Here is a 24471-nt window from a genome sequence, read left to right on the forward strand (position 1 = left end):
ATTCTACCCATGAAAATTTGTTTCTCCTAAACTCACCCATTTCTGGGGCGCCTGGGTGGTTCAGTTGGTTAAGCAACTACATTCAGCTCAGTTCATGATCCTGGAGTCCGAGTATCAAATCCCGCATCAGGCTCCCTGCTCAGCAGGGAGTCTGCTTCTCCCTCTAACTTCTCCCCTCTCCTGCTCTCTCTCTTTCGAACAAATAAATAAAATCTTTAAAAAAATTTTAAAACAATTCATCCATTTCTTTCCCTTATTTTTAGCAACACCTGTATGAATCTGAAACCAAAAGTTTATGCTCCATGAAACTGAAACAAGTCACTAAAATCAGAGGGCAGTATATACATTTCTCAAGCATTTATTAAGAAAACAGAGAATATAGATACTGAATGGTTTGGAAGTTATTTTTTAAGAAAGTGCAAAGATAGGATCGCCTGGATGGTTCAGTCAGTTAAGCATCTGCCTTCAGCTGAGGCCATGCTCCCAGGTTCGGGGGATCAAGCCCTGCTTCAGGCTCCCTGCTCAGTAGGGAGTCTGCTTCTCCCTCTCCTTCTGCCTGCCCTGGGCTATACTCTCACTTGTTCTCAAATAAATAAAATCTTTAAAAAAAGAAAAGAAAGAAAGAAACAAAGAAGTACAGTAAGATAACTGGAGCATCAGAATCAACATTTCCACAAGAACTCTAAAAATCTTTTCAACACATGACCCTGTAACTAAATTTAAATTCAAACAAATCTCAACATCAAGATATGTTTCTCCTATGAAGTCATTCTATATATCCACTACTGATCACTTCTCTTTTGAAAATTCTCCAAGCATCACAGGAAATATAAAAAGGCCTCTGATATTAGACCTCATCACCTAAGGGACCATAGAGATCCTAAGAGACATAATAAAAATATGACTGTCCCAGAACTGTTTACCTCCGGTGTTACAGACACTTGTTTCCTAGCTCACATCCACCTACACCACCTCCTGCACCCAAGAGTTCACACACACGATACAACAATTTTTAAATGTCAGTTACAGATAGTATTAGAATAGACAGTATGCTCTAGATATGAAAATATGTATCATTACATAATTAATCTAATAATCATTATTTACCCCAATTACATATCACTTTTTATATTCTTTTTTTTTAAGATTTTATTTATTTATTTATTCGACAGATAGAGATCACAAGTAGGCAGAGAGAGAGAGAGGAGGAAGCAGGCCTCCTGCTGAGCAGAGACCCTGATGTGGGGCTCGATCCCAAGACCCTGGGATCACGACCTGAGCTGAAGGCAGAGGTTTTAACCCACTGAGCCACCCAGGTGCCCACTTTTTATATTCTTCTTACGTCTAAGAGACAAAGTTTTCAAAGTGAAGAAAGCCTGTCCTTCAAGGTAAATCAGCTTTCAGGCAAGATGGCCCTATGTGAAATGAAGTAAGAGGCCAAGTTCTTTTTGCTGCCTGTTCTGAGTAATATACTATAAAATATAAACCAAATATTGAATTTATGAGAAATTTAAACTTAAAGCAATATGCAATCCTAAAATAATGAGAGGCAAGAGATGTCACAAGGGAAGACTTTCACAACCTGAGACATTGAAACTCTCACAACTTGTTTTTTATATATATATATATATATATGTATATATATATATACATATATATATATATATCTCCAAAAAGTACTGCACATAATGAGGTTCTAAAGCCAAAACATAACCACACACAAAAAAATCTAAACCTAAGCTAATAGGTTAAAGGATTGTTTTTAAATTAAGTATAAACTGATTTTTTTTTTTAAAGATTTTATTTATTTATTTGACAGAGAGAAATCACAAGTAGATGGAGAGGCAGGCAGAGAGAGAGGGAAGCAGGCTCCCTGCTGAGCAGAGAGCCCGATGCGGGACTCGATCCCAGGACCCTGAGATCATGACCTGAGCCGAAGGCAGCGGCTTAACCCACTGAGCCACCCAGGCATCCCTATAAACTGATTTTAAATTGCAGTTTAAGCTAATTTTCCAGTGCAATTCAAGCACAGAAGTTCTTACTTTGCATAAGAGTAGAGAGAATAAAAATGTCCAGAAATTCTATGCAAAATGCCCATGCATTCAGTTTCCTGGAGAGAGAGCCATATAGGTTTCTTTAGACTCCAAGAGGGGTCCATAGCTCATGAAGGAATTACCAATTGCCACTCAAAAATTAATACACTGTTAGTCCCATCACTTTTTTAACTTTAGTAAATCATGAAGGCAATAAAATATATATATATATCCAGAGTTAACTTGGGTTCTGAAAAATCCTTTTTAAAACAATGTCAAAGGAAGTTTTATAAAAAACCACTTTAGTGAATTTAATGTCTCTTAGGCTAATTTCAACACTCTTCAAGGAACCCTACAACAGATTTCTTAGATTAAGAATTCATTGTACAGTGGAATCTTGCCATTTCCAACAACCTGGATGGATCTAAAGAGTATATGATTTCCTGTCTATGTGGAATTTAAGAAACAAAGTAAGAAAAGAGAGAGACAAACCAAGAAACAGACTCTTAACTGTAGAGAGAAAATGGATGGTTACCAGAGGGGAGGTGGATGGGGGAATGGGTAAAATAGGTGATGGGAATTAAGAGTACACTTATCACAATGAACATTGAGTAATGTATAGAATTGTCAAATCACTGTATTATACACCTGAAACTAATATGACACTGTATGTTAACTATACTAGAATTAAAATTCTTTAAAAAAGAAATTTATTTTACAATAATGGAAAAGCAGAGGGTTTTATATATTCCAGATACAAAAAATAAATTTTTAATTTACAAAAATGCCAAAGAAGAACAGAGATCATCTTTTGTCTTTTATCAATCATAACTTCACCAATTCATATTTTTTCACCACACCCAGTGCTCCATGCAATCCGTGCCCTCTATAATACCCACCACCTGGTACCCCAACCTCCAACTCCCCCGCCACTTCAAACCTCTCAGATTGTTTTTCAGAGAGACTATGGACTCTGAAAAACAATCACCTTTTTTTTTTAATTTATTTTTTATTTTCAGCATAACAGTATTTTTTTTATAAATTAATTTATTTATTTTCAGAAAAACAGTATTATTTTTTCACCACACCCAGTGCTCCATGCAATCCGTGCCCTCTATAATACCCACCACCTGGTACCCCAACCTCCAACTCCCCCGCCACTTCAAACCCCTCAGATTGTTTTTCAGAGTCCATAATCTCTCATGATTCATATTTTCATAGAGAGTGACACTGCTTTTTGAATATTTCCACCATAATTCCTTTTCTCCTGGATTTCCCAGAAATAATCTGATATGCTTTCATCGACTATAATGATATAATTAATCTAACTACATTTCTTTAAAATAACTTTCCTTTAAAATGTCTTAACACTTCCCAACTCCTACTATGAAACCAATTTAACCTTGATACCAAAACCAGCAAGACACAAAAAAAATTAACTATAGACTTACATCTCTTACGAATAAATTATAAGTCCTCAATAAAATACTAGTAAACAAAACCTAGCACTAAGTAAAAAGTGTTATATACCATGATCAAGTGAGATTTATCCCAGTAACATATAAGTGGTTTAATATTTGAAAATCAATTAATGTAATACACCATATTATCAAAATAAAAAACTAGTCTTAGAATTATCTCAATAGATGAACACAAACATGAACAAAATTCAACCTTCACAGTGTTTTTAAAAAAAAAAAAAAAAAAATTCACCCAACAAGCTACGAAAAGAAGGCAACTTCCTCAATTTGATAAAGGACATCTATGTAAACCTCACAGCTAACATTATACTTAATAGTGGAATACTAAATGCCTTCTCCCTGAGATCAGAAAAAAGGTAAGGATGCACACTACCACCACTCCTATTCTACACTGTACTAGAGCTTTTAGCCACATCAATCAGGCAAGAAAAATGAAATAGAAGGCATAGAGAATGAAAAGAAAGAAGTATAACTACTTCTATTTGCAGAGGATATGATCTCATGTGTAGAGAATCCTAAAGAATCCACCAAACAGCTTTAGAACTGATTAATGAGTTCTGCAAAGTTGCAGGATACAAGATCAATATAAGAAAATGAATTTATTTCTATAAGTAGCAATGAACTAACTGAAAATGAAATTTTAAAAAATTTAATTAAGAACATCATCAAAAAGAAAAATAAGAAATAATTAGCAAGACAAGTGTAAAACTTATACTCTGAAACTACAAAACACTGGTGAAAAAATTCAATAATACTAAATAAACAGAAAATCATAAATTTATAGATCAGAAAATTCAGTATTTTTAAGATACCAAGAGTCCCCTAATTGATTTGCAGATTAAATGCGATCCATATCAAAATCTAAGTTGCCTTTTTTACATAAGTTGACAAACTGATTCCAAAATTCACAAGAAAATTCAAGAGACCCAGAAGAGGCAAAACAATCTTGACAGAAAAGAACAAAGCTGGAAGACTCGCACTTACTGATTTCAAAACTTATCACAAAGCTGCAATAATCAAGACTTTGGTACCAGCATAAGGACAGACATGGAAAGCAACAGAAGAGAACTGAGAGATGGACTGTCTCATCACTGCTTTCCAATTTTCCTCCATCATAATCAGACACCAAATGATCTGTACGACATCATCTCTACACAACACTAAGTTGAAATTCACTTTGTTGTACTACTGGTTCATACGTTTTTATTAATGAGCCAGGTATACTAGAAAAAAATGAATAATCTTTAGCTGTTAGGAGCAGAGCTCCATATATATTCAATACCCCAATCTTGTCATTTTCTTGTTCACATCTTCTATGGTCTCAATAAATGTTTCTGCCTGCTTGGTCTTAGGATATGTGTTAAGATATAAGTTAGTATCTCCAACAAAGATTACAGCTTTGGTGGGTGGAACGATAGGCGATGGGGATTAAAGGATATGCTTATCATGAGGAAAGAAAAATTAAAATTTAAAAAATTACATTTCTATTCATTTCTCTTTGTACTTCCAGCAATCTCTCCTTTAAAATTTGAGGCGCTATCATTTAGTCCAGGTTCAGGTTTATTACATGTCCCCAAAGCACTGTTCCTTGTATCACTTTACAACACTCTCTTTGTTTTTTGCCTTTCAGTGTATTTTTTGTCTGATACTGACATAACCCTATAAGCTCTTTTTGGTTCGTATTTCTCTATCAGTTTGGGTTTATCAGACAAGTGGAACCACTCACTATAAGAGATAAGAATAAAGAGTTACTATAGATGTGAACAGTAATTATGGGAGCTAATTAAGCAAGTTTGGTAGAACAGTTGATCCTGCCTCTAGGGTTAGGACAGAAATCAGAGGGCAGGCAATGGACAAGGATGAAATGATATGAAATGGGGAAGTGCAAGGACAAACTGGTCCATCTGTTTCTCATCAACCTCAATAATGTGGTTACACGTAGTATAAGCTAGCATTCTTTACTGCAGAGCCCACATATCTAACCAAGAATTCAGAAAAGCTGAAAGACATGATCCAGTAGGAACTGGAGAGGCTGTAGACCAGGTGTATCAACTGCACCAGTGCCTGACTCCAACACCAAACCTGTAAGCATCAAGCCAGCTACTGCTTCGCTTCCACCTTACAAATGTTGTGCTGGTTTCTCTTGTAGCCTGCACAACCGGGAACCATCCTGGAAAGGGAGTCCTAGGAAATGGAGTTCCAGCTCAGTTACGCTGACACAATACAAAGCCACCGCAACGTGCATGGATATCTACTTCCATCTCCATAATTTTATTCTTTCTGTAAAATAATGTTTTAAGTATGTCTCTTGAAAATAGCACATTGCTGGATTTTTCTTTCATCCTATCTAGACTCTATCATTTAACAATCATGTTTAATCCACTTACATTTATTGGGGTTTATGACTTCCATAACTTAAAAGAACTATCTTTTAAAAATGAAATAAAGTATCATCTGTACCAGAGATATAGGCATGATTTGCACTCCTTAAGTATTTTATATGCATGACTTGTTACTTACCACTTCTCCAGCAGAGGCAGCCAACATATGCTTCACAGGCATTAAATATGAAGACGAATCAGTGTGCAAAAACCATTTCACATATTCATAGGTGATAAAAAAAGCAGCAGCTGAAATTTAAAACAAACCAGTCTTTCACAAAGTTTAAATATATATTCAAACTGTTTAGAAATGTTTCTCAAAAACAATTACAACTCGAATTATTAAATTATGAGGTAAGAGAAAAGATAATAGTTGAAACACATACTCTTCCCCCCGCCCCACTCTTGTAGAATTTACAGTGTCCATGTTATATGCCCAAACCTGGACTTACTAAAAATGCCGAAGACATGATCCCAGCCCTGAGGGAGCCTAACAGCTAAGCTTACATTCACCATTTTGTATTAATAAGTCACTTGACATTTTTTAGTAATTACTCTAGAATAAGATAACAAATTTCTGTGATCCTAACTATCTTTACATACAATAAAACAAGCCACTATGCTGATTTATAGACAGGTTAAGACTGAAAACATATACTTTAACTAAAACATCTATTTGATAATGTTTTATTGCTATTTACTCAAAATAGCTATGGCCACTTTTTACCATATCATGTCACCTTTACATCAAGGAAATAATCAACTATTTAATTACAACTGGAAATCAAAATCTCAAAAAAGCTACCCCTATCACCATGAACTAATCTTAACAGCACAAAAGGGCTTTTAAAACCTGCCATGTGCTGTTAATCAAAAGATGTTATCACTTCCATAAAAGATAAGGCATGAAAGATAAATGAATGACAAATTCATCTTTTGAAGGACATTTGGAAAAAATCACATTAAAGTCTAAAACTCAAAAAAAGAGCTTCATAGTAAAATTAGTTTTCAACAGTTAAAGTCAACGAGCTTTTAAACTCTCCTCAGGCTGCTAACAAATAAAAACACCGGGCCAAATGAGGACTCTTGTAATTGAAGGAGTAATGACCAATACAAACAGTTTTACATAATTAACACAGATCCCTATTCCCACAGTGGTTCTCAGTAAGGCTTTCCCTACTTCTGCACACTCACCAAATGTACACCAAATAACCAAATTCAGTTAAGCAGTAAGTTCCACCTGCTACACATTCCACCCTCTCACCCCATCCCCAGGGAAGGAAGATAGTGCTACCAGTTTCTTGGTTTTCCTGGTTAATCACCTCAACCTGTTTAGACTATATTGCAAATTTGTGATAGACAAAATCTTTTAGAAATGTAAATCCCAGAGGCACCTGGGTGCATCCAACTCTTGATCTCAGCTCAGGTCATGATCTCAAGGTCAAGAGTTCAAGCCTTACTTCGGGCTCCACACTGGGTGTGGAGCCTACTTTAAAAAAAAAAAGAAAAGAAAAGAAATGTAAATCCCAAAATTCTCCAAGGTGACAACCAAGAAAACACCACTAATTGGAAATGATGTCACAAGGTTCCAAGTGAGGCTCTGGACAAGTTACAATAAAGAAAAGGAATTGGGCTGATATCTACAGTCTCTTCTCTTTTTTTTTTTTTTTTTTCAGATTTTATTTATTTATTTGACAAAGAGAGAGATGGCAGGAGTGAGTGAGCACAAGAAGGTGGAGCTGCAGGCAGAGGGAGAGAAGTAGGCTCCCCATTGAGCAGAGAACCCGATGTGGAGCTCGATCCCAGGACCCTGGGATCATGATCTGAGCTGAAGACAGACACTTAACTGACTGAGCCACCTAGAGGTGGCTAGTTTTTCTACACTTTTTCTACACAAAAACCTAGTTTTTCTACACTTCCTTCAAATAAAAGTAAAGATTCTGAATAGGGTCTGCTGTTTCCTCTTTCAACCCTCAATCCCTTCTCCCCCAACTCTTCACCTGTGCAGAATACTGCAGTCCCCCCTTATCCCCAGGTATTTTTTCAAGAGCCCCAGTACATTACTGAAATGATGCACAGTACCAAACCCTGCATATCCTGCATTTTTCCCTATACATACATATCCGTGCTACAGTTTAATTTATCAATTAGCCACAGTAAGATATTAACGAAACAGAACAATGCACTGTAATAAAAGTTAGGTGAATGCGGTCATTCTCTCTCAAATATACCTATACTGTACTCACCCTTTTTCTTGTGATGGTGGGAGATGATAAAATGCCTGCATGGTGAGATACAGTAAGATGAACGAGGTAGACATGTGATGTGGCATTAGGCTACTACTGACCTCCTGATGATGCATCAGAAGTAGGATCATCTGCTTCTGGAGCATGACTCACCATGGGTAACTGAACCACCACAAGCAAAACCACAGATAAGGGGGGAACCACCATATGGTCTAAGAAAAGTCTACAGCCACTGAATGTTACACTAGTGTATTGTAGGCAGACTAGAGCCTTAACGAACAGTAAAAGAAAAAAAAAGGGGGGGCCACAGAGTAAACTTAACATTCACCAAAAATTTACAGAAAAATAAAAAGGCCATTTCTGCAACACAGGCACTTCGACGAACTACCCAGCACCACCCATCCACTGATGTTCTATGGATGGCACAAAAACAGAGTTAAGTAGGGCAAGAAAAACATTTTCTCACACATGCAAAAGTTGAAAACCACATGTACGTGAAGTCCTATGGGCAAGAATCTATAACAGTCCTGTGAGCCTGACAGCCCCATGTACTCCACAGACTATTGCTAATACTACCATCTACCAACACGAATTCCTCTCTGCAATTTGTAAGAGAAAGAGAATTATTAGAACGATAAAGGAAATACCATAAGAGGGTTTTTTTGTTTGTTTGATTTTTTAAAATCCAATGCCCAGGCCACACTTCAGATCAGGGAAATCACATCTTTGAAAGTGGGACACAGGCATCGGTACTTTCTTAACCTCTCAGGTGATGGCACTGTGGTCAAATTTAGGAAAGGCTACATCTCTCCCACATAGAGAACTACATGTGACAGGGAGCAGGTGCTCCAGAATAGCTTCCCTACAGTCAACTCCTTACTATAGTAAGACAAATGAAAATTGAAGGGTAACCTCAAAGACAGTTTGCTGTTCTAAGGGCTGCTGGAAGAGGGAGAAGAAGAGAGAGACCAAAGGACCAAAACACTATTTTCTCACTGCACTATCTTTATGTGAATATTATGCTCCAGGTGAACACAGATGAACACCTAAATGTCAGGTGAACATGAAAGAATTCCTCATGAATTATCCTGAGAAAAGCTCGAGTTTAAGAATCTCCTAGAGCAGAGATTAGTCTATAATTGAGTGTGTGTGTATGTGTGTGTGTGTGTGTCACTGTTTTGTTCACTTGCTTTGCTAGTGAGTGCCACTGAAAGCGTCAGTAAACAAAATAAGTATCTGAAAAAGTACACTGAAAAGTAGATTTAAAAAAACAATTATACTGGGTGCCTGGGTGGCTCAGTGGGTTAAGCTTCTGCCTTTGACTCAGGTCATGATCCCAGGGTCCTGGGATTGAGTCGCACATCAGGCTCTCTGCTCAGCAAGGAGCCTGCTTCCCCCTCTCTCTCTGCCTGCCTCTCTGCCTACTTGTGATCTCTGTCTGTCAAATAAATTTTAAAAATCTTAAAAAAAAAAAATTATACTGATTACAAAGTAAGAGGACCATAAATCACATAATGTGACTCCAAACCTACAACAAAACAAGACATTCAAAGGAGAGTATACAGGAGGAGGATAGTGGGAGTTGGCTGTATCATCTAAGAGCAATTTAGTTAAGACAGAAAAGGTTTAAGGCCTCTCAGGTTCATGTGCTCCCAAAGAATCTCCAAGGCAGTAGTTATTAAACTCAGCCTCACGGTGGAATCACCTAGGAAGCAACTAAACCCCCTGATACCCAGGCAAAGCCCAGACCAATTAAACTTACGGAGGTGACATGGGCATCAGTATTTTTTAAAGCTTCCCAAGAGATTCCATGGGCGGGCAAGGGTGACAACCATGGCTCCGAGGTATGACAAGCAATATTAGAGTAACATTTTCAAGATTCTAACTGGGAATTTTAACAAGAAAAACCATTTTAGAAAGATTGCTTATATTCTATTACAAATACAGTGGAATGGGATCTCTAGCACTATAGCTGATTCAAAGCAGTGGGTTAATGAATTGAAAACAAATTCAAGAGATAAGCACAACACATGAGCAATTTCACACGGGGTAACATCACATAGCATCCTGAAAGTAAATCTCATTATCTTGGTTTCCTAGCAGTGAGAATATCAATATAATTTTTACCATTAGGAAAGGATCCAATAGCAGCAGAAGGAACGCCAGCATAGATTCCATGAAAACCACCAGCCTTATTAAATCCTTGTGGACTCTGAAGCCTGGTTTTAATGGTATCCAGAGGAAATAATATCAAGTCAACAGCGACACCTGCTACCCCGCCAGCCTTTAAAAAAAAAAAAACAAAAGAAGAAGGAAAGAAGGTTAGAATCAAATAAGCTCTCTGCCATATGGGAGTAGGGATAAGAAAAAAGTAATCTTTAAACATATTTCTCATACCTATCAGTCCACAGCTTATTTGGCATAGTCAAAGGAACTTCTACCTAAATTTATGGATTTTCCATAGGGAAATAACTACAGTTGTGCTATATTCTTAAATTGTAACTTTTTAAATTAATTTTTATTTTAAAAATGTATTCTTAAATTCATTTTTAATGCCTCCGCATGGTTCAAAAGTCAACAAGCAACCTCAGAAAAGTTAAGAGTCTCTTTCCGTAGTCTAACAACTCAGGTAACTGCTTTCTGCTGGCTGCTTACTATATCCTTCTGAAGTTACTCTAGGCATATACAAGCAAATATGAAAACGTACTTTATTTCCCTTTTTGGAAAAAAATGTATATACAATATGCACTGTGCTGCTCCCTGCTTTTATCACTTAATTTATCTTGCTGATCTTTCCATATCAGATGAAATGTGTTTTTGTCTTTTTACCAAATGAGTAGTAAAACTGAAGTCAGACCATCTGGGGAGAGACTTCTATTTTGAAATGGGTACTTGTTCTTGGAAAACTAGATCTGTATTTTAAGATTCATACATCTAAGAATTACTGTAGTATTCACACTCCATTGTGTATATTTAAAAATTCCTTGATAATTTTTAAATTAAGTAAAAAAAAAAAAAGTGGGGAAAAAACCAAGTTCCCAGAGCATATTAAAACGTGGCCCCTTGGGGTGCCTGGGTGGCTCAGTGGGTTGGGCCTCTGCCATGACCTCTGGGCTCAGGTCATCATCTTAGGGTCCTGGGTCGAGCCCTGCATTGGGCTTTCTGCTCAGCGGGGAGCCTGCTTCCCCCTCTCTGTCTGCTTGCTTCTCTGCCTACTTGTCATATCTGTCAAATACATAAATAAAATCTTTAAAAAAAAAACCTGGCCCCAAGTAGTCATCTCCCAAAAGACATCACGTTGCTTTGAAGAAGTTGCATTTTAAAAACTACAGTAGAGCCTATATAGAATATTTTTAAACTGCTTATCACTTAGGCAAAGTGAAAAATTTCAGGAAAAAAATTTCAGAAAAATATGAACTTAAAAACTGTGTCATAAAAAGCTCAATACACAAAGTCTAAAAGGCATCATTTAAAAATGTGAATCAAAACCAGTTTGCCATGAGCAGAAAGAATTACAAAGAGAAAAAGACTCTCAATATGGCTCCTACATAGTAACTTTTAAAATGAACTCATTAGCTTTTCTCATCTTTTGAATTTTGAACATGAATATATTTCCTATCCAAAAGATAGAAATATATATATTAAAACTATATATTCAAAACTAAGGTATAGGGGCATCTGGGTGGCTCAGTGAGTTAAAGCCTCTGCCTTCGGCTCAGGTCATGATCCCAGGGTCCTGGGACCGAGCCCCGCATCAGGCTCTCTTCTCACCCGGGAGCCTGTTTCCCCCTCTCTCTCTGCCTGCCTCTCTGGCTACTTGTGTCTCTGTCTGTCAAATAAATAAATAAAATCTTTAAAAAACAAAACAAAACAAAAAACTAAGGTACAGAAAAAGAGAAATCAGCATTATTCAAACATACAGACAAAGTTCAAAATGATGAGTTGTTTCCATCCTTTGGTTACACAAAATGCTCGGGTGGTACAAAGCTTAGTACATAGCAAACACACTCTGCTCTACTTCCACTCATCATAAAACCATTGTAAGAGTTCACTGCAAAAATGAAATTACCCCAGTGAGAAATCCAGTAATGAACTAGGGGAGGTGAATCATTAAAAATTCTTTTAATAGAAACAGGAAAGTACATTACCATAAATATTAATGCTGTACTGTATGATCAGCCTGAGAGACATGACAGAGCCTCAAAAACCACGAAGATCTACTCTGCAAATGACCTAAAGAGATGTCACCAAAACAACTCAGAGATGTCCCAGAAGAAAACCACAAGAGGCAGTAAAAGAATGACAAGAAACTGGGATTTCTTCCTGGAAATAAAGGTGGCCTTTTCTATGTCACAAGAGTATGTTCCTAAGAAATGTAGGAAAGTAAAAAAAAAAAAAAAAAAAAAAGAGCCAACCTTTTCCAACATTGTTCTCAATTATTTTTAAAGGGTTTTGTTAAATTCAGTACATAAATAAATATTGCACCTGCCTCTTTATTTTCTCAAAACACAAGGAAAACAAAAATCCTGCTGGGAATGTCTAATACGACTAGATTCTTTACAAACATGCTGTATTTCATTGTAATTTTCTCTTTAATCTTAGGAAAGGACTCAGAGATACTTGCTATCTACTGCTAAATTTTAATCAATAAGTTAATTAGTCTTTTAATCTATTTGGCTTCTTTGCATGCATTGATTCTCTAACCCTTCTTTCATCAGAATTCTTACTTCAGAGAATAAAATAACCAGACTCAATCTGTTTATCTAGTAAAACATGAATCAGAAGTTACTAATTGCTTTTGCAGATTTCAAACTTCTATAACTCAAATGTCATTTAAATTCATGAGACCGGAAAAAAAAAAAAAAAAGCCAGAAGAATAGGAAAAAGAAAAAAAAATAATTGATATATTTAGCCACACAGCAACATATTTAAGATTTAAACAAAAACTTTTAGGAGTGCTTATAATTTTATATTAATACTGTTTTGTCCATAATTATGTTCAAAATGCCCAACCCTTATATCAGTTGGATATAAGGAACTCCATCAAATTCCTTTATTCTTTAGTCTAAGAAATTTGTTTTACTTACGACCATTTATCAAAAAGGTCATCAGGCAGGTATGCCTGAGTGGATCAGGTTAAGTGTCTGGCTCTCAGTTTCGGCTCAGGTTATGATCTCATGGGTCATGGGTCAAGACTCATCACATCAGGCTGTGGAATGAACTCGGAATCTGCTTCAGATTCTTTCTCCCTCTCTTCCCTCCCTGCTCGCATGCATATGCACACTTTCTCTCACCAAAATAAGTTTCAAGATTTGTGGTAGCTTACACTGAAAACTGTAGTTAAGAACTAGACAAAATCCAAATATACATAACATAACCTCCATAACCAGCAAGCCTCACTACAACATAACAATTTACTGAGCCCTTGATATAAAATATGCCTCTAGCTTAAGAAATGTAAAATGCCAGCAGGCTGTAGAGCGGAAATATCTAATGAGTGCTTTGAAATTACTCTGGAAGTTGAAAAAATTCAAGATTGCATACTATAAGACCTTTATTTTTCAAAAGGAGGCTGGCACAAGAACAGGGGAAAAAAAAAAATCGCTGCTGCTTGACTACAGACCCAAACCGAACCACCTGTGTAATTTAAGCAAAATCACAGGACACTGGCCTGATCAACAGCTAAGAACCAGTCAAACCCTTGACATGGCTTCCCTGAGGAACCTCCCTCCTTGGCCTTCTCCACAAGGCAGCCGCTCGCTAGTGACTCTGCCTCAGAGACAAGTGCTGCCTCTGCTTCCTGGCATACTTGTCTTTCTTCCCCAGCAAGATTCACAACCTTTCCAGTGTTCCTGGCCCCCCTACACCAATAGCAGCATCAGCTTCTTGAAATGCAAATGTCAATTTCATCTTGTCACTCTCCAGCCTGTAAATCACCCAAACTTTCCAAGAGCCCTTAGAATAAAGAACAAAATCATAGTATAGCCTACAAGGTTCTGCAGTTCAGGACCCCATCAACTGCTCATCTCCACCGCCACTGCCTTTTGCTTGGCACCTTCTTGCCACCTTGCTCTCTCTTTTCCTCCAAGTCATCTGATCTTCCTCATTTCTAGGACTGTGTACAGATGCTCCCTAATCTCCCAGTCTAGGTTTAGATCCTCTTGTTTGCTTGCGCTGATCACAATTTTAATTTCACAGTTGAGCATGTGACCATTTCTTCAATGTCTGTGCCTCCCATCAGACTGTAAGATCCATACCTGTTTTGTTAATCAGTATGTTACCAGCACTAGTATATAGTAGGCACTCAATAACTACTTAAAGAATGAATCAATGACCCTAATGAAAAGCTACTATCTCTATGTTAGAAGTTCCTACAAATCAACCTTAAACAGGTACACCGAATTAAAAACAAATGGCAAAAACAGGACCATACAATTCACAGAAGAAAAATAAAAATAGTCAACAAAATTATGAATATATTGCTTCCCCATCATTAATGATCAACAAAACTAAAGCTTTTCTCCAATAAGTCAGAAAAAGTTAAAAATAAGAGGAGTTATAGGCACTATTAAGGGAAACAAATTAGGGGCACCTCAGTGGCTTAGTCATTAAGCATCTGCCTTCGGCTCAGGTCATAATCCCAGAGTCCTGGGATGGAGTCATATATCCAGCTCCCTGCTCTATGGGAAGCCTGCTTCTCCTATTCCCACTCTCCTCCTCCCTCTCCTTGTGCTCCCTCTCTCACTGTCTCTCCTACGCCCTCTACTTGTGTTCCCTCTTTCGCTGTCTCTCTCCCTATCAAGTAAATAAATACTTATAAGCTCCTGAAGGACAATTTGGCAAAATAAAAATTTTAAATTATAAAGACTTGATCCTGTGATTTTATTTGTAAACATTTCTTCCAAAGTAGTAGTGCATAAATATACAAGATGGTTTACTACAGCATTACCTGTAACAGTAAAAACACTGGAAACAGGGATGCCTGGGTGGCTCAGTTGGTTCAGTGTCTGCCTTTGGCTCCGGTCATGACCTCCGGGTCCTGGAATCAAGTCCCACATCGGGCTTTGTGTTCAGTAGGGAACCTGCTTCTCCCTCTACCTCCCACTCCCCCTGCTTATGCAATCTCTCTCTGACAAATAAATAAATAAAATCTTTTAGAAAATGGAAATAACCTGGGGCTCCTGAGTGGCTCAGTGGGTTAAAGCCTCTGCCTTCAGCTCAGGTCATGATCCCGGGGTCCTGGGATCAAGCCCCAAATCAAGTTCCCTGCTCAGCAGGGAGCCTGCTTCCCCCCTCTCTCTGCCTGCCTCTCTGCCTACTTGTGATTTCTGACTGTCAAATAAATAAAAGTAAAATATTTTTAAAAAATGGAAATAACCTAATGGTCCACCCTTGGAAACTTATTAGATAAATAATGTTACCTCTGAGTAATGGATTGCTTAAAAGAATGAGGTCAATCTGAACACACTGGCACAGAAAATGTTATCTTTTTAAATCAATCAAATAAGCTATAAAATATATGCTGTATCATCTCACCTTTCAAAGAACTGTGTACTACGTGCTGATTTGTATATATGCGTAACTAGGAGTCTGGAAGCAATACACACTGAATTACTACAACTCATTACCTCTATGGCATGAAATTCTGGATGAATAGTATTTTTACTATCTTGCTAATTTTTGGTAATGTTCCAGTTTTGTAATGCGTATTATAAACATAGAAAAGTAAAGTTTTTCCAAATGAATACCTCTCTTAAAAAAAAAAAATCTTAATTCCCTAGCTACGTGTGGTATATAGTAGGCACTTAATAAGACGTAACTAAGAACCTTGACCCATGGACCCTAAACTACCTATCTAGCTTCATTCTGTATCCTCTTACAGACCATGAGCCTCACCCAACCTGTTTCCCAAACATGTCCTAGATCTTCTCATTTCTGCCCTCCTGCTTAGAGTGGAATGTCCTTCCTCTGCCCTTTGTCTCCTGTCCATAGCAGACCTACTCTCCTGCCACCACACCTGCGTACATACATGCACATACATACACACCTGCCAAAATCCTGTCCACTGTTAAGGCTATGACCAAATGCCACATCGCCCAAGCTCTCAGTCAGAATTACATGCTACTTGGGATGCCTGGGTGGCTCAGTCAGTTAAGCGGCTGCCCTTGGCATGGGTCATGATCCCAGGGTCTTGGGATCAAGTCCCGCCTTGGGCTCCCTGCCCACCGGGAAGTCTACTACTCTGTCTGCTGCTCCCCTTGCTTGTGCTCTCTCTCTCTCTCTGACAAATAAATAAAGTCTTTTTAAAAAGGAAAAAAGAAAAAGAATAAGGCTTAAGAAAGCTTGCCATTTTGGGGCACCTGGGTGGCTCAGCTGATTGGGCTACTGCCTTCAGCTCAGGTTGTGATCTTGGAGTCCCAGGATCGAGTCCCGCAGCAGGCTCCCGGCTCAGCGGAGTGGCTACTTCTCCAGCTGACCTTTCTCCTCTCATGCTCTCTCTCTCTCACTCTCTCTCTCTCAAATAAATAAAATCTTTAAAAAAAAAAAAAAAAAGAATTACACGCTACTTCCTTGACTCCCTCATATAACTCTGTTTATATTTCACTTTCGTTACTAACCACTGTGTCTGAGCGGACATGGAGATCCTTCAGAACAGAACCCGTGTCAGTCACCTTTGTTCTCCTAAATATCTAACCCGGAACCTCCTAAGCAGCAGGGCTTCTGCACCTGTTTGCTGCTTTGAATCAAATGGAAATGTGAGATGACAAGAAAACCCTTCATAATAAGATTAAAACGGGCCATCACTCTTTAATTGTCCCTGTTGTGGTTTGCCAGAGCACTTGCGACCACTGCAAGCCAGTGCGGTCTGCTACTTACCATTCCACACTGACACTGACAGCTTGGTGGTCTGTGCACCCGCATCTCCTGATGGAAAAGGCTGTGTCAGCTCACTATTTTTAGTAAGGCTTTTCTCGAGAACACAGTAATGGTTCTAGAATTTGACTTGAGTATCCTTTCCATTTCTCCAGAAATTCTTTCAGATTAACTGCTAAGAACACAGCTTTGACATGAGACAGACAGACGTGGCTTCAGCCAGTCTCAACTGAGTCTCCTTAGGAAAGCTCTTTCACCCTAAGTCTAGACTTCTTCATGCCTCAAATGGGAAAATAAAAGTACCTATACTTTGTAGAGTTTTTCACAACTGAGATTATGTGAAATTAAGAGTGAGCCTGTTATATGTTTACTGTTTGTAATAAAAAGCTGGAAATGTCTGTAAACACTGCAAAATGCCAGCCTTCATCATTTATCAATAAACATGAGTTATTATTTTTAATATGTTACTATAAATATCATTCAGTGTTTCCTGATGCAGTATTTCTGACATGACAATATTAAAACCCATCAAAAAGGATTAATAGAGGGTGCCTGGGTGGCTCAGTCCATTGGGCGTCTGCCTCCGACTCAGGTCATGATCCTTCAGTCCTGGGATCAAGTCCCATATCAGGCTCCCTGCTCAGCTGAGAGTCGCTCCTCCCTTTCTCTCTCGCTCTGCCTCTCCCATGCTTGTGCTTGCTCTATCTCTCAAATAAATAAAATCTTCAAAGAAAAAAAAGGCTTAACAGAGACTGAAGATTATGTTCATATATTAAATCTCATACATATTTATAGAACACATAAATTCAAGTCTTTCATTAGTAATAATGAATTGCAATGTATCCTCCAACTCTGCTCTCTGAACAAGAATCGCGCATGGACACACTCCACACAAAGTGAAATCATGCAATGCATGGCAGGAACAAGTCAGCCCCAACTTTAAAATCTGAGGAATATTTATGTTCAACTTTGTGACCATTAGGTTTGAATTTATGAGTTTATTTTTTAGGAGCAGAATACAAAATTGTAACTACATGACTTGGGCTATGAAAAACCTGCAGAGGCACATGTTAAAAAGCTCAGGAAATGGTTACTTTTTAACCATTCCTTGCCACTGCATAGCTAATTTGTGTTTTTTTTTTTTAAGATTTTATTTATTTATTTGACAGAGAGAGACACAACGAAAGAGGGAACACAAGCAGGGGGAGTGGGAGAGGAAGAAGCAGGCTCCCCACTGAGCAGGCAGCCGGAAGTGGGGCTCAATCCCAGAACCCTGGGATCATGACCTGAGCCAAAGGCAGACCCTTAACGACTGAACCACTCAGGTGCCCCTCATTTTCTTTTTAATGTCTGCCTCCTATTTGACTGTAAATCCATGAAGGCCGGGACCATATCTTTGAGGCACTCTTCCCAAGTACCAGAGCAAAGGCTGACAAATGTGTCTCGTTGAACAGATAAAAATACCTAATTTGTAGAGGTGGGAAAACTACGGGTACAAATTTTATCTCTCCTCTATGACATTTCATTAATGTTATTCAAATGCTGGATCATAGATATTCTCAATATTAAATGTTTATTTTGACATGCAGCATTTGTTTGGGAAGTGGTAACAAAAGCACATTAACAAGTCCTTTACAGTTATCAAATACTAAAACTTTCCCAGCAACCCCTCTTACAGAGAAAGATAAATGAGAAAGGAAAAGTAGTCTTATCTTCTGGTACTTGAGACACAGAAAAAAGGCTTCCATCACAGCACTGGTTCTCAGCAGTGGTGCTAGATGACTGGTGGGTCTCTGAGGGTGCCTTGATGCTTCACTGACTGATCAAAAGTTACAATATACTTGTGTCCAGGTGACTGCTCAACATAAAAACAAGAAAAAAAAGACCTGCTCCCTCTGACTTAAATGCCATAAAGAAAAAAGTCACACAAAGCAACCTAGCAAATGTGGGAGCATAATTCCTTACAGATCTGGAGATAATGCTTCATCATCAGATACTAACTTCCCGTTATACCAGATTGAAGACTAGGAAGGAACTTTCCAGAAAAGAAAGATATGTGGCAAAGAATGTCGAAAACTTCCCTCAAAGTATGTCCAATACTGTGGTGCCTGGGTGGCTCCGTGGGTTAGGCCACTGCCTTCAGCTCAGGTCATGATCTCAGGGTCCTGGGATCGAGTCCCGCATCGGGCTCTCTGCTCAGCGGGGAGCCTGCTTCCCTTCCTCCCTCTCTGCCTGCCTCTCTGCCTACTTGTGGTCTCTCTCTTTCAAATAAATAAATAAAATATTTAATTAAAAAAAAAAGTATGTCCAATACTTGATTCTTCTCTTTTCTTCTGGTTTTTGTTTTTTGTTTTTCACCCCACTTAAGAAGCCCTGGCAACATTACCTGTGCCATTCCTCTCAGGCCACATTCGGCCAATGGTTCTCAGCAGAAGGTCAGGCCCAGGGAGAGGACACTACTACATGAAGAGTATAAAAAAGCTTTTCCAGTACCACCTCACTAAGAAAACAATTTAAAAAGAATAGTCAAGCAGCCAGTCCTTGCTTTACACAGTAAAAACATGCATGAACTTTAATTCCCACAAGTAACACAAGTCATCCAACATCATGGTTCAAATTACACTTAACACAGCGACATTTTCCAAAAACAGATAATCATAAGAGGAAACTGGCCAACAAAGATGAAAGTGCAGCAAATAAATGAAAAGTGCTAACACTGAAAGTAAAGGTCAAATCTAATATAAAGTTACAGAAGACACAGTCAGCCATGGGAATATGGACACTGCTCTCCGAGAGACTCGACCCATGTCAGAAGAAATTTGTGAAGGCCAACTTATCAACATAGTGAGGAAAGTGGCTATGACCAAAAGGATGAGGATGTCCCAGAGGAAGGGATGCCAGCAAAGTCCTCCCATTAAAGAACTCTTGGAGAGATTTCATAAGGTTGAAAGCACACAGGATAAAATGCTGGAAGTTGATTCAACCTTCAAAAGCAGTAGGACACTTTGCCAAAGCATCAAAAAGATGCTTGTCTGTATTTTAAGCTATCTGACTAGAAGACCAGCACTGGTCAAATTACTTTTGACACATTTTTCACAAAGAAATAGATTATTGGTTTCTGATGTTTTAAATTACAATGTTCTCAATATTAGCTTTACTGTTTTTTTCACTTCCCTACATATTTCTGATCAACAGTAAGAGTCTGTCATTTAACACTGACAAGAATTTTTAGAGGTCATTAAAGAATCATATGCTCTCTCATCAGTTATTCAGACCACTCTGCATGGTTTCTGCTTGCACGTTTTGACAACCCAGACTACCAGCAAGACCGCCTGCACTTTACACTACACGGCACCCACACTTGCCAAGATTTTTCCCCCTACAACCTAGGACAAGTTAGAGGTAACTACCACGGGATGTTTTTGGTTTCATCCAAGTAACAAGCCAGATGAATTCATGAACTACAAGGACAATGAAACAGTTAAGTACTGAAGGGGAAAGAAGAGTCAGGTAGAAGGAAAAGAGATGTAATACAGGGTGTGGTTATTTTCAAAAATATAAAGTACTTCTTTATATTTAAAAAACACTAGAAGGCAAAAAGTAATGCTACTATCAACATTATTTTGTATTATCTTGGGAAATTGCAATAGTCCTTTTTTAGTGAAGGGAATAGTCTTTTTACAGTTTTAATTAAGCATGAAGATGTACCTATGGGCGGTGTTAGATTTTTTTTCTTTTTTAAGTATTTTCCATGTTATAGCGCATTCTCTTCACAAGCACTGTTGTTTATGGCCCCTGAAGAGTTGATGAAATATATCTTTTAAGGTTAACCTAACCATTCCTGTGTTTCATGTTTAAGTGGCTTTCCAGTATCTTCACTGACTTAAATGTTATGAACATCTTTAAGTTACTAATACTTAGTTTCGAACTGCTTTCCTAAAAGTATGCACCAGTCTCTGTACTCTGAGGTCTTTTTTGGAAAGCCTACTCATGCTAAATGAACACTAACATCCCGGAGGCTCTTCCCATACTTTACTCTACAACCCTTCCAACCACCTCCTGAAGCTTTAGGGAGTGTGCTCCCAGGCTCTGTCCTGCATGTTTGACATTATCTCATTTAATACTTGGAATCAGAATTTTAAAACCAGCAGTCATTTAGATCTACCTTTCATTCATTCATTCAGTAAGTAAGTAAGTAAATAAGTAAAGCTGAGTAACCATATAATGCCAGGCACTAGTAAAAGAGTAAGCAAGCAAAACAAAACCCTTCCAGGAGCACTCAGCTTGCCTCAAAGATGCTCCAAACCTGGGGGGTAAAAAAAAAAAAGCTCCACTCCACTGTTGAAGTACTTTGTTAACAAAACTTTCTAATGGCTTCCATTTGCTTCAAATAAAATCCAAAATCCTTTCCATGGCCCACAAAGAATCACTTCAGCTCACTTTCTCTACCTCTACAATATACCCCTGCCACACTACCCTTACCCACTTGGCCCCAACCACCACTTTAACATCCTCAATTCTTTCCACCTGAGGTTTTCCTTCATCCTGCTCAACAAAATGTCTCTCGATTTCTTATCCTTATGTCTTAATTTAATGTCACCTCCCCAGAGGCTTTTGTGGCCACTTCATCTCAGGCAGGTTCTCTAATATTATTCTAACTCTATCCCACTGCAGTTCATTTCTTTTTTTAAAATAAATTTTAAAAAGATTTTGAGAGAGAGAGAAAAAACACAAGTGGGGGGAGGGGCAGAGGGGCAGAGGGAGAGGGACAAGCAGACTCCCTGCTGAGCAAAGAGGATTACAGGGGGTCCATTCCACTACGCCAAGATCATGACATGAGCCGAAGTCAGACACTTAACCAACTGAGCCAACTGAGCGCCCCTCAGTTCATTTCTTAAATAGTATATGAGTTTGGTTTGTTCACCACCATACCTCCAAGGGCTATCAGAGTGTTCGATGGGCAAAATACATGGCAGATAAACTGTGTACATAATAAAGAAAATCATTCTTTAGCGTGAATGAAATCTAACTTCATCAAAAACGTCTCCTTTTGATCCTAGTTTTAAGTTGTGTAACTATAATTTTTAAAAAGTATTATTTTTTGGCATTTGTACCATACTTTAATAAATTCTAAAACTACTGTTCATTTGTTAACTCTGGCACCGACCTGTTTTTAGCAACAGCTACGGCAGCTGACCTCAGAAACGCATCCAGAAGTGTTTATGGGCACCTGGATTTGAATCTGAGCTAAAACACATAGATAATGTGAAACAGATGTCACCTGTGTGACTTTGAAGGCGTTACCTAACCTCTCTGTACCTCAGTTCCTCATTTGGAAAACCAGGATAGTACTTAATTGTTTGTCAGAACTGATGTACACAAAGAGCTTACCCCAGTTCCTGGCAGGATAATGTTAACTGTCAAAACTACAACCATTGTCTCTCTAGCTACAGAGGAAAACCTCAAAGTGGTTAACATATTTCTTTGGATCTTTAAAACCTAGTTTACACAGGTCTCAGCAAACCTAAATTTATAACCATCACCCCACAAGTGTGGCTAAGGCACTCCCCTGCACACCCTTCTGTAACACCCTGAAACAAGCCTTCATGTCACTTATACGAACAGTCACTTTACTATTCTAGCTCCACCCCCTGACCCATGTGAGCACCTCTAGCTTGTTGACCATGTTATCTCCAACACCTGCAACAACAAACCTTCAATAATTAAATGAAGAAATTCCACCGAACTTCCACTATTCCATGGGAGCGGTTTTTTTTTTTCAAGCTGTCTTAAAAAAAAAAAAAAAAAAAAACTGTTTTGGGGGGCACCTGGGTGGCTCAGTGGGTTAAGCCCCTGCCTTCAGCTCAGGTCATGATCCCAAAGTCCTGGGATGGATCCCGGCATCTGGCTCTCTGCTCAGCGGGGAGCCTGCCTCCTCCTCTCTCTCTGCCTGCCTCTCTGCCTACTTGTGATCTGTCAAATAAATACATTAAATTAAAAATAAAGTAAAAAATACTGGTTTTGCCTACTCTTCCACAATGACGAATCCGTATTCACTGCTGTATCCACTATCCCTACTGGACCTGCCATGGCAGTGGCTTCAAAATATTACAGAAATTTTTGTTCCTAGATTTTGTTTTTGATAGGAAAACATATTGATTCTTGTAGTTTTTTCTTTAAAAAAAAAAATAAACACTACTACTTGACAAAAACGCTTGGAAGAAAATAAGCAGATTTCTTATCTATTGGATGAACAGATAGGTCCTTTTCCCAGAGTGAAAAACAGATAAAGCTAAATGAAAACCACAGTCCTGGACAAGAAGGAGTCTGTGCGATGTAAGCGTTTTTTGTTTTGTGACATATATTCCCCCAGTTCTCCAGAGTGTGGTTACAGCATGTAACTGACGCTCTTCTTTTTTTCTTTAGGTAAGCCATCCTGCGGAAGACTGTCTGGCAGCCTGCCCCGCGTCTCCTTCTGTCGTCCGGGTAGGAGTGACACAACCGTGACACAAGGCCTGGCGGTGGCCCAGAAACCCCGCGATCCCTGCCAGACCTGCCTAATGACCAGTGACCCCAGGACGGTTCAACGCGCAAAACCGGAAGAGAGTGGTAGGGCACAGAAGCCACAACGGGCTCCACTGCGAGACTCTGGCACCCCAGCGCCCACCCTGCCGCCCAGCACTCACCACCAGCGAAGCCGTGAACCCGGGCCGGTCCATGGCCCCGCAGACACCTCCACGGCAATCAGTCCAGGCTATCAGTCGAGGTTCAGCAGGTCGCCACCCCATTCAGTGGGCGCCGCCATCTTGAAGGCGGACCTGTAGCGCGCGCACATCCGCGGCCACGTGAGGTTGAACCACAACAACTACACGTGCAACCGGGGACGCTGGGCCCTAAAGAGCGCGGAGAGGGAGGGGCGGAGTCCGCGGAGGGATGAGGTCCAGCCAAGTCTCGCGAGTCTTCTCTGTCACCCATTCCTGCAGCTGTTTTGCAATTCGACGAGACGAAGAACTCTCGCGAGCAAACGAGCCAGGGCGGGATCCTGGAAAGAGGACCCCGGCTGAAGGTTGGCTGAGGCTAAAGGTCAAGCCCAAAGAGGCGGGGCTTAGTGAAGGGCGGGGCCGGAGGGGCAGGATGGAGTTCTGGAGTCCAGGCTTGTGGTTTAGAGTTTCCCTCTTGGTTTTAGGTGTGTGGGGTTTCTTTGTTTTTGTTTTGTTTTGTTTTTATTTATTTATTTTTAGCATAACAGTATCATTATTTTCTCACCACACCCAGTGCTCCATGCAATCTGTGCCCTCTATAATACCCACCACCTGGTACCCCGACCTCCCACCCCCCCACTTCAAACCCCTCAGATTGTTTTTCAGAGTCCATAGTCTCTCATGATTCACCTCCCCTTCCAATTTACCCCAACCCCCTTCTCTCTAACTCCCCATGTCCTCCATGCTTTTTGTTA

General features: G+C 39.1%; 1 protein-coding gene across 5 annotated transcripts in view; it reads right to left on the bottom strand.

Moving 5' to 3' along the window:
• The window catches only part of SLC25A26 (solute carrier family 25 member 26), a 123782-nt gene extending 99825 nt beyond the window's left edge, over positions 1 to 23957 (bottom strand). For 2 of the 5 annotated variants that reach the window (XM_004738321.3, XM_004738320.3), the window contains exons 1-3: positions 23702 to 23953; positions 10269 to 10425; positions 6035 to 6144 (exon numbers count right to left, since the gene is read on the bottom strand). In XM_004738321.3, the coding sequence (XP_004738378.1) occupies positions 6035 to 6144; positions 10269 to 10425; positions 23702 to 23803 (369 nt within the window). In that variant the 5' untranslated portion in view covers positions 23804 to 23953. Of the gene's footprint in view, positions 1 to 6034; positions 6145 to 10268; positions 10426 to 23701 lie in introns of all 5 variants that reach the window. The other 3 variants (XM_045077958.1, XM_045077974.1, XM_045077963.1) reach the window with 3 other exon arrangements.
• Between the last annotated feature and the right edge of the window lie 514 nt (positions 23958 to 24471).

This window comes from Mustela putorius, unplaced genomic scaffold, assembly GCF_011764305.1.
Source record: "Mustela putorius furo isolate JIRA1106 unplaced genomic scaffold, ASM1176430v1.1 tig00000095_pilon_pilon_pilon, whole genome shotgun sequence".
Taxonomy (NCBI): domain Eukaryota; kingdom Metazoa; phylum Chordata; class Mammalia; order Carnivora; family Mustelidae; genus Mustela; species Mustela putorius.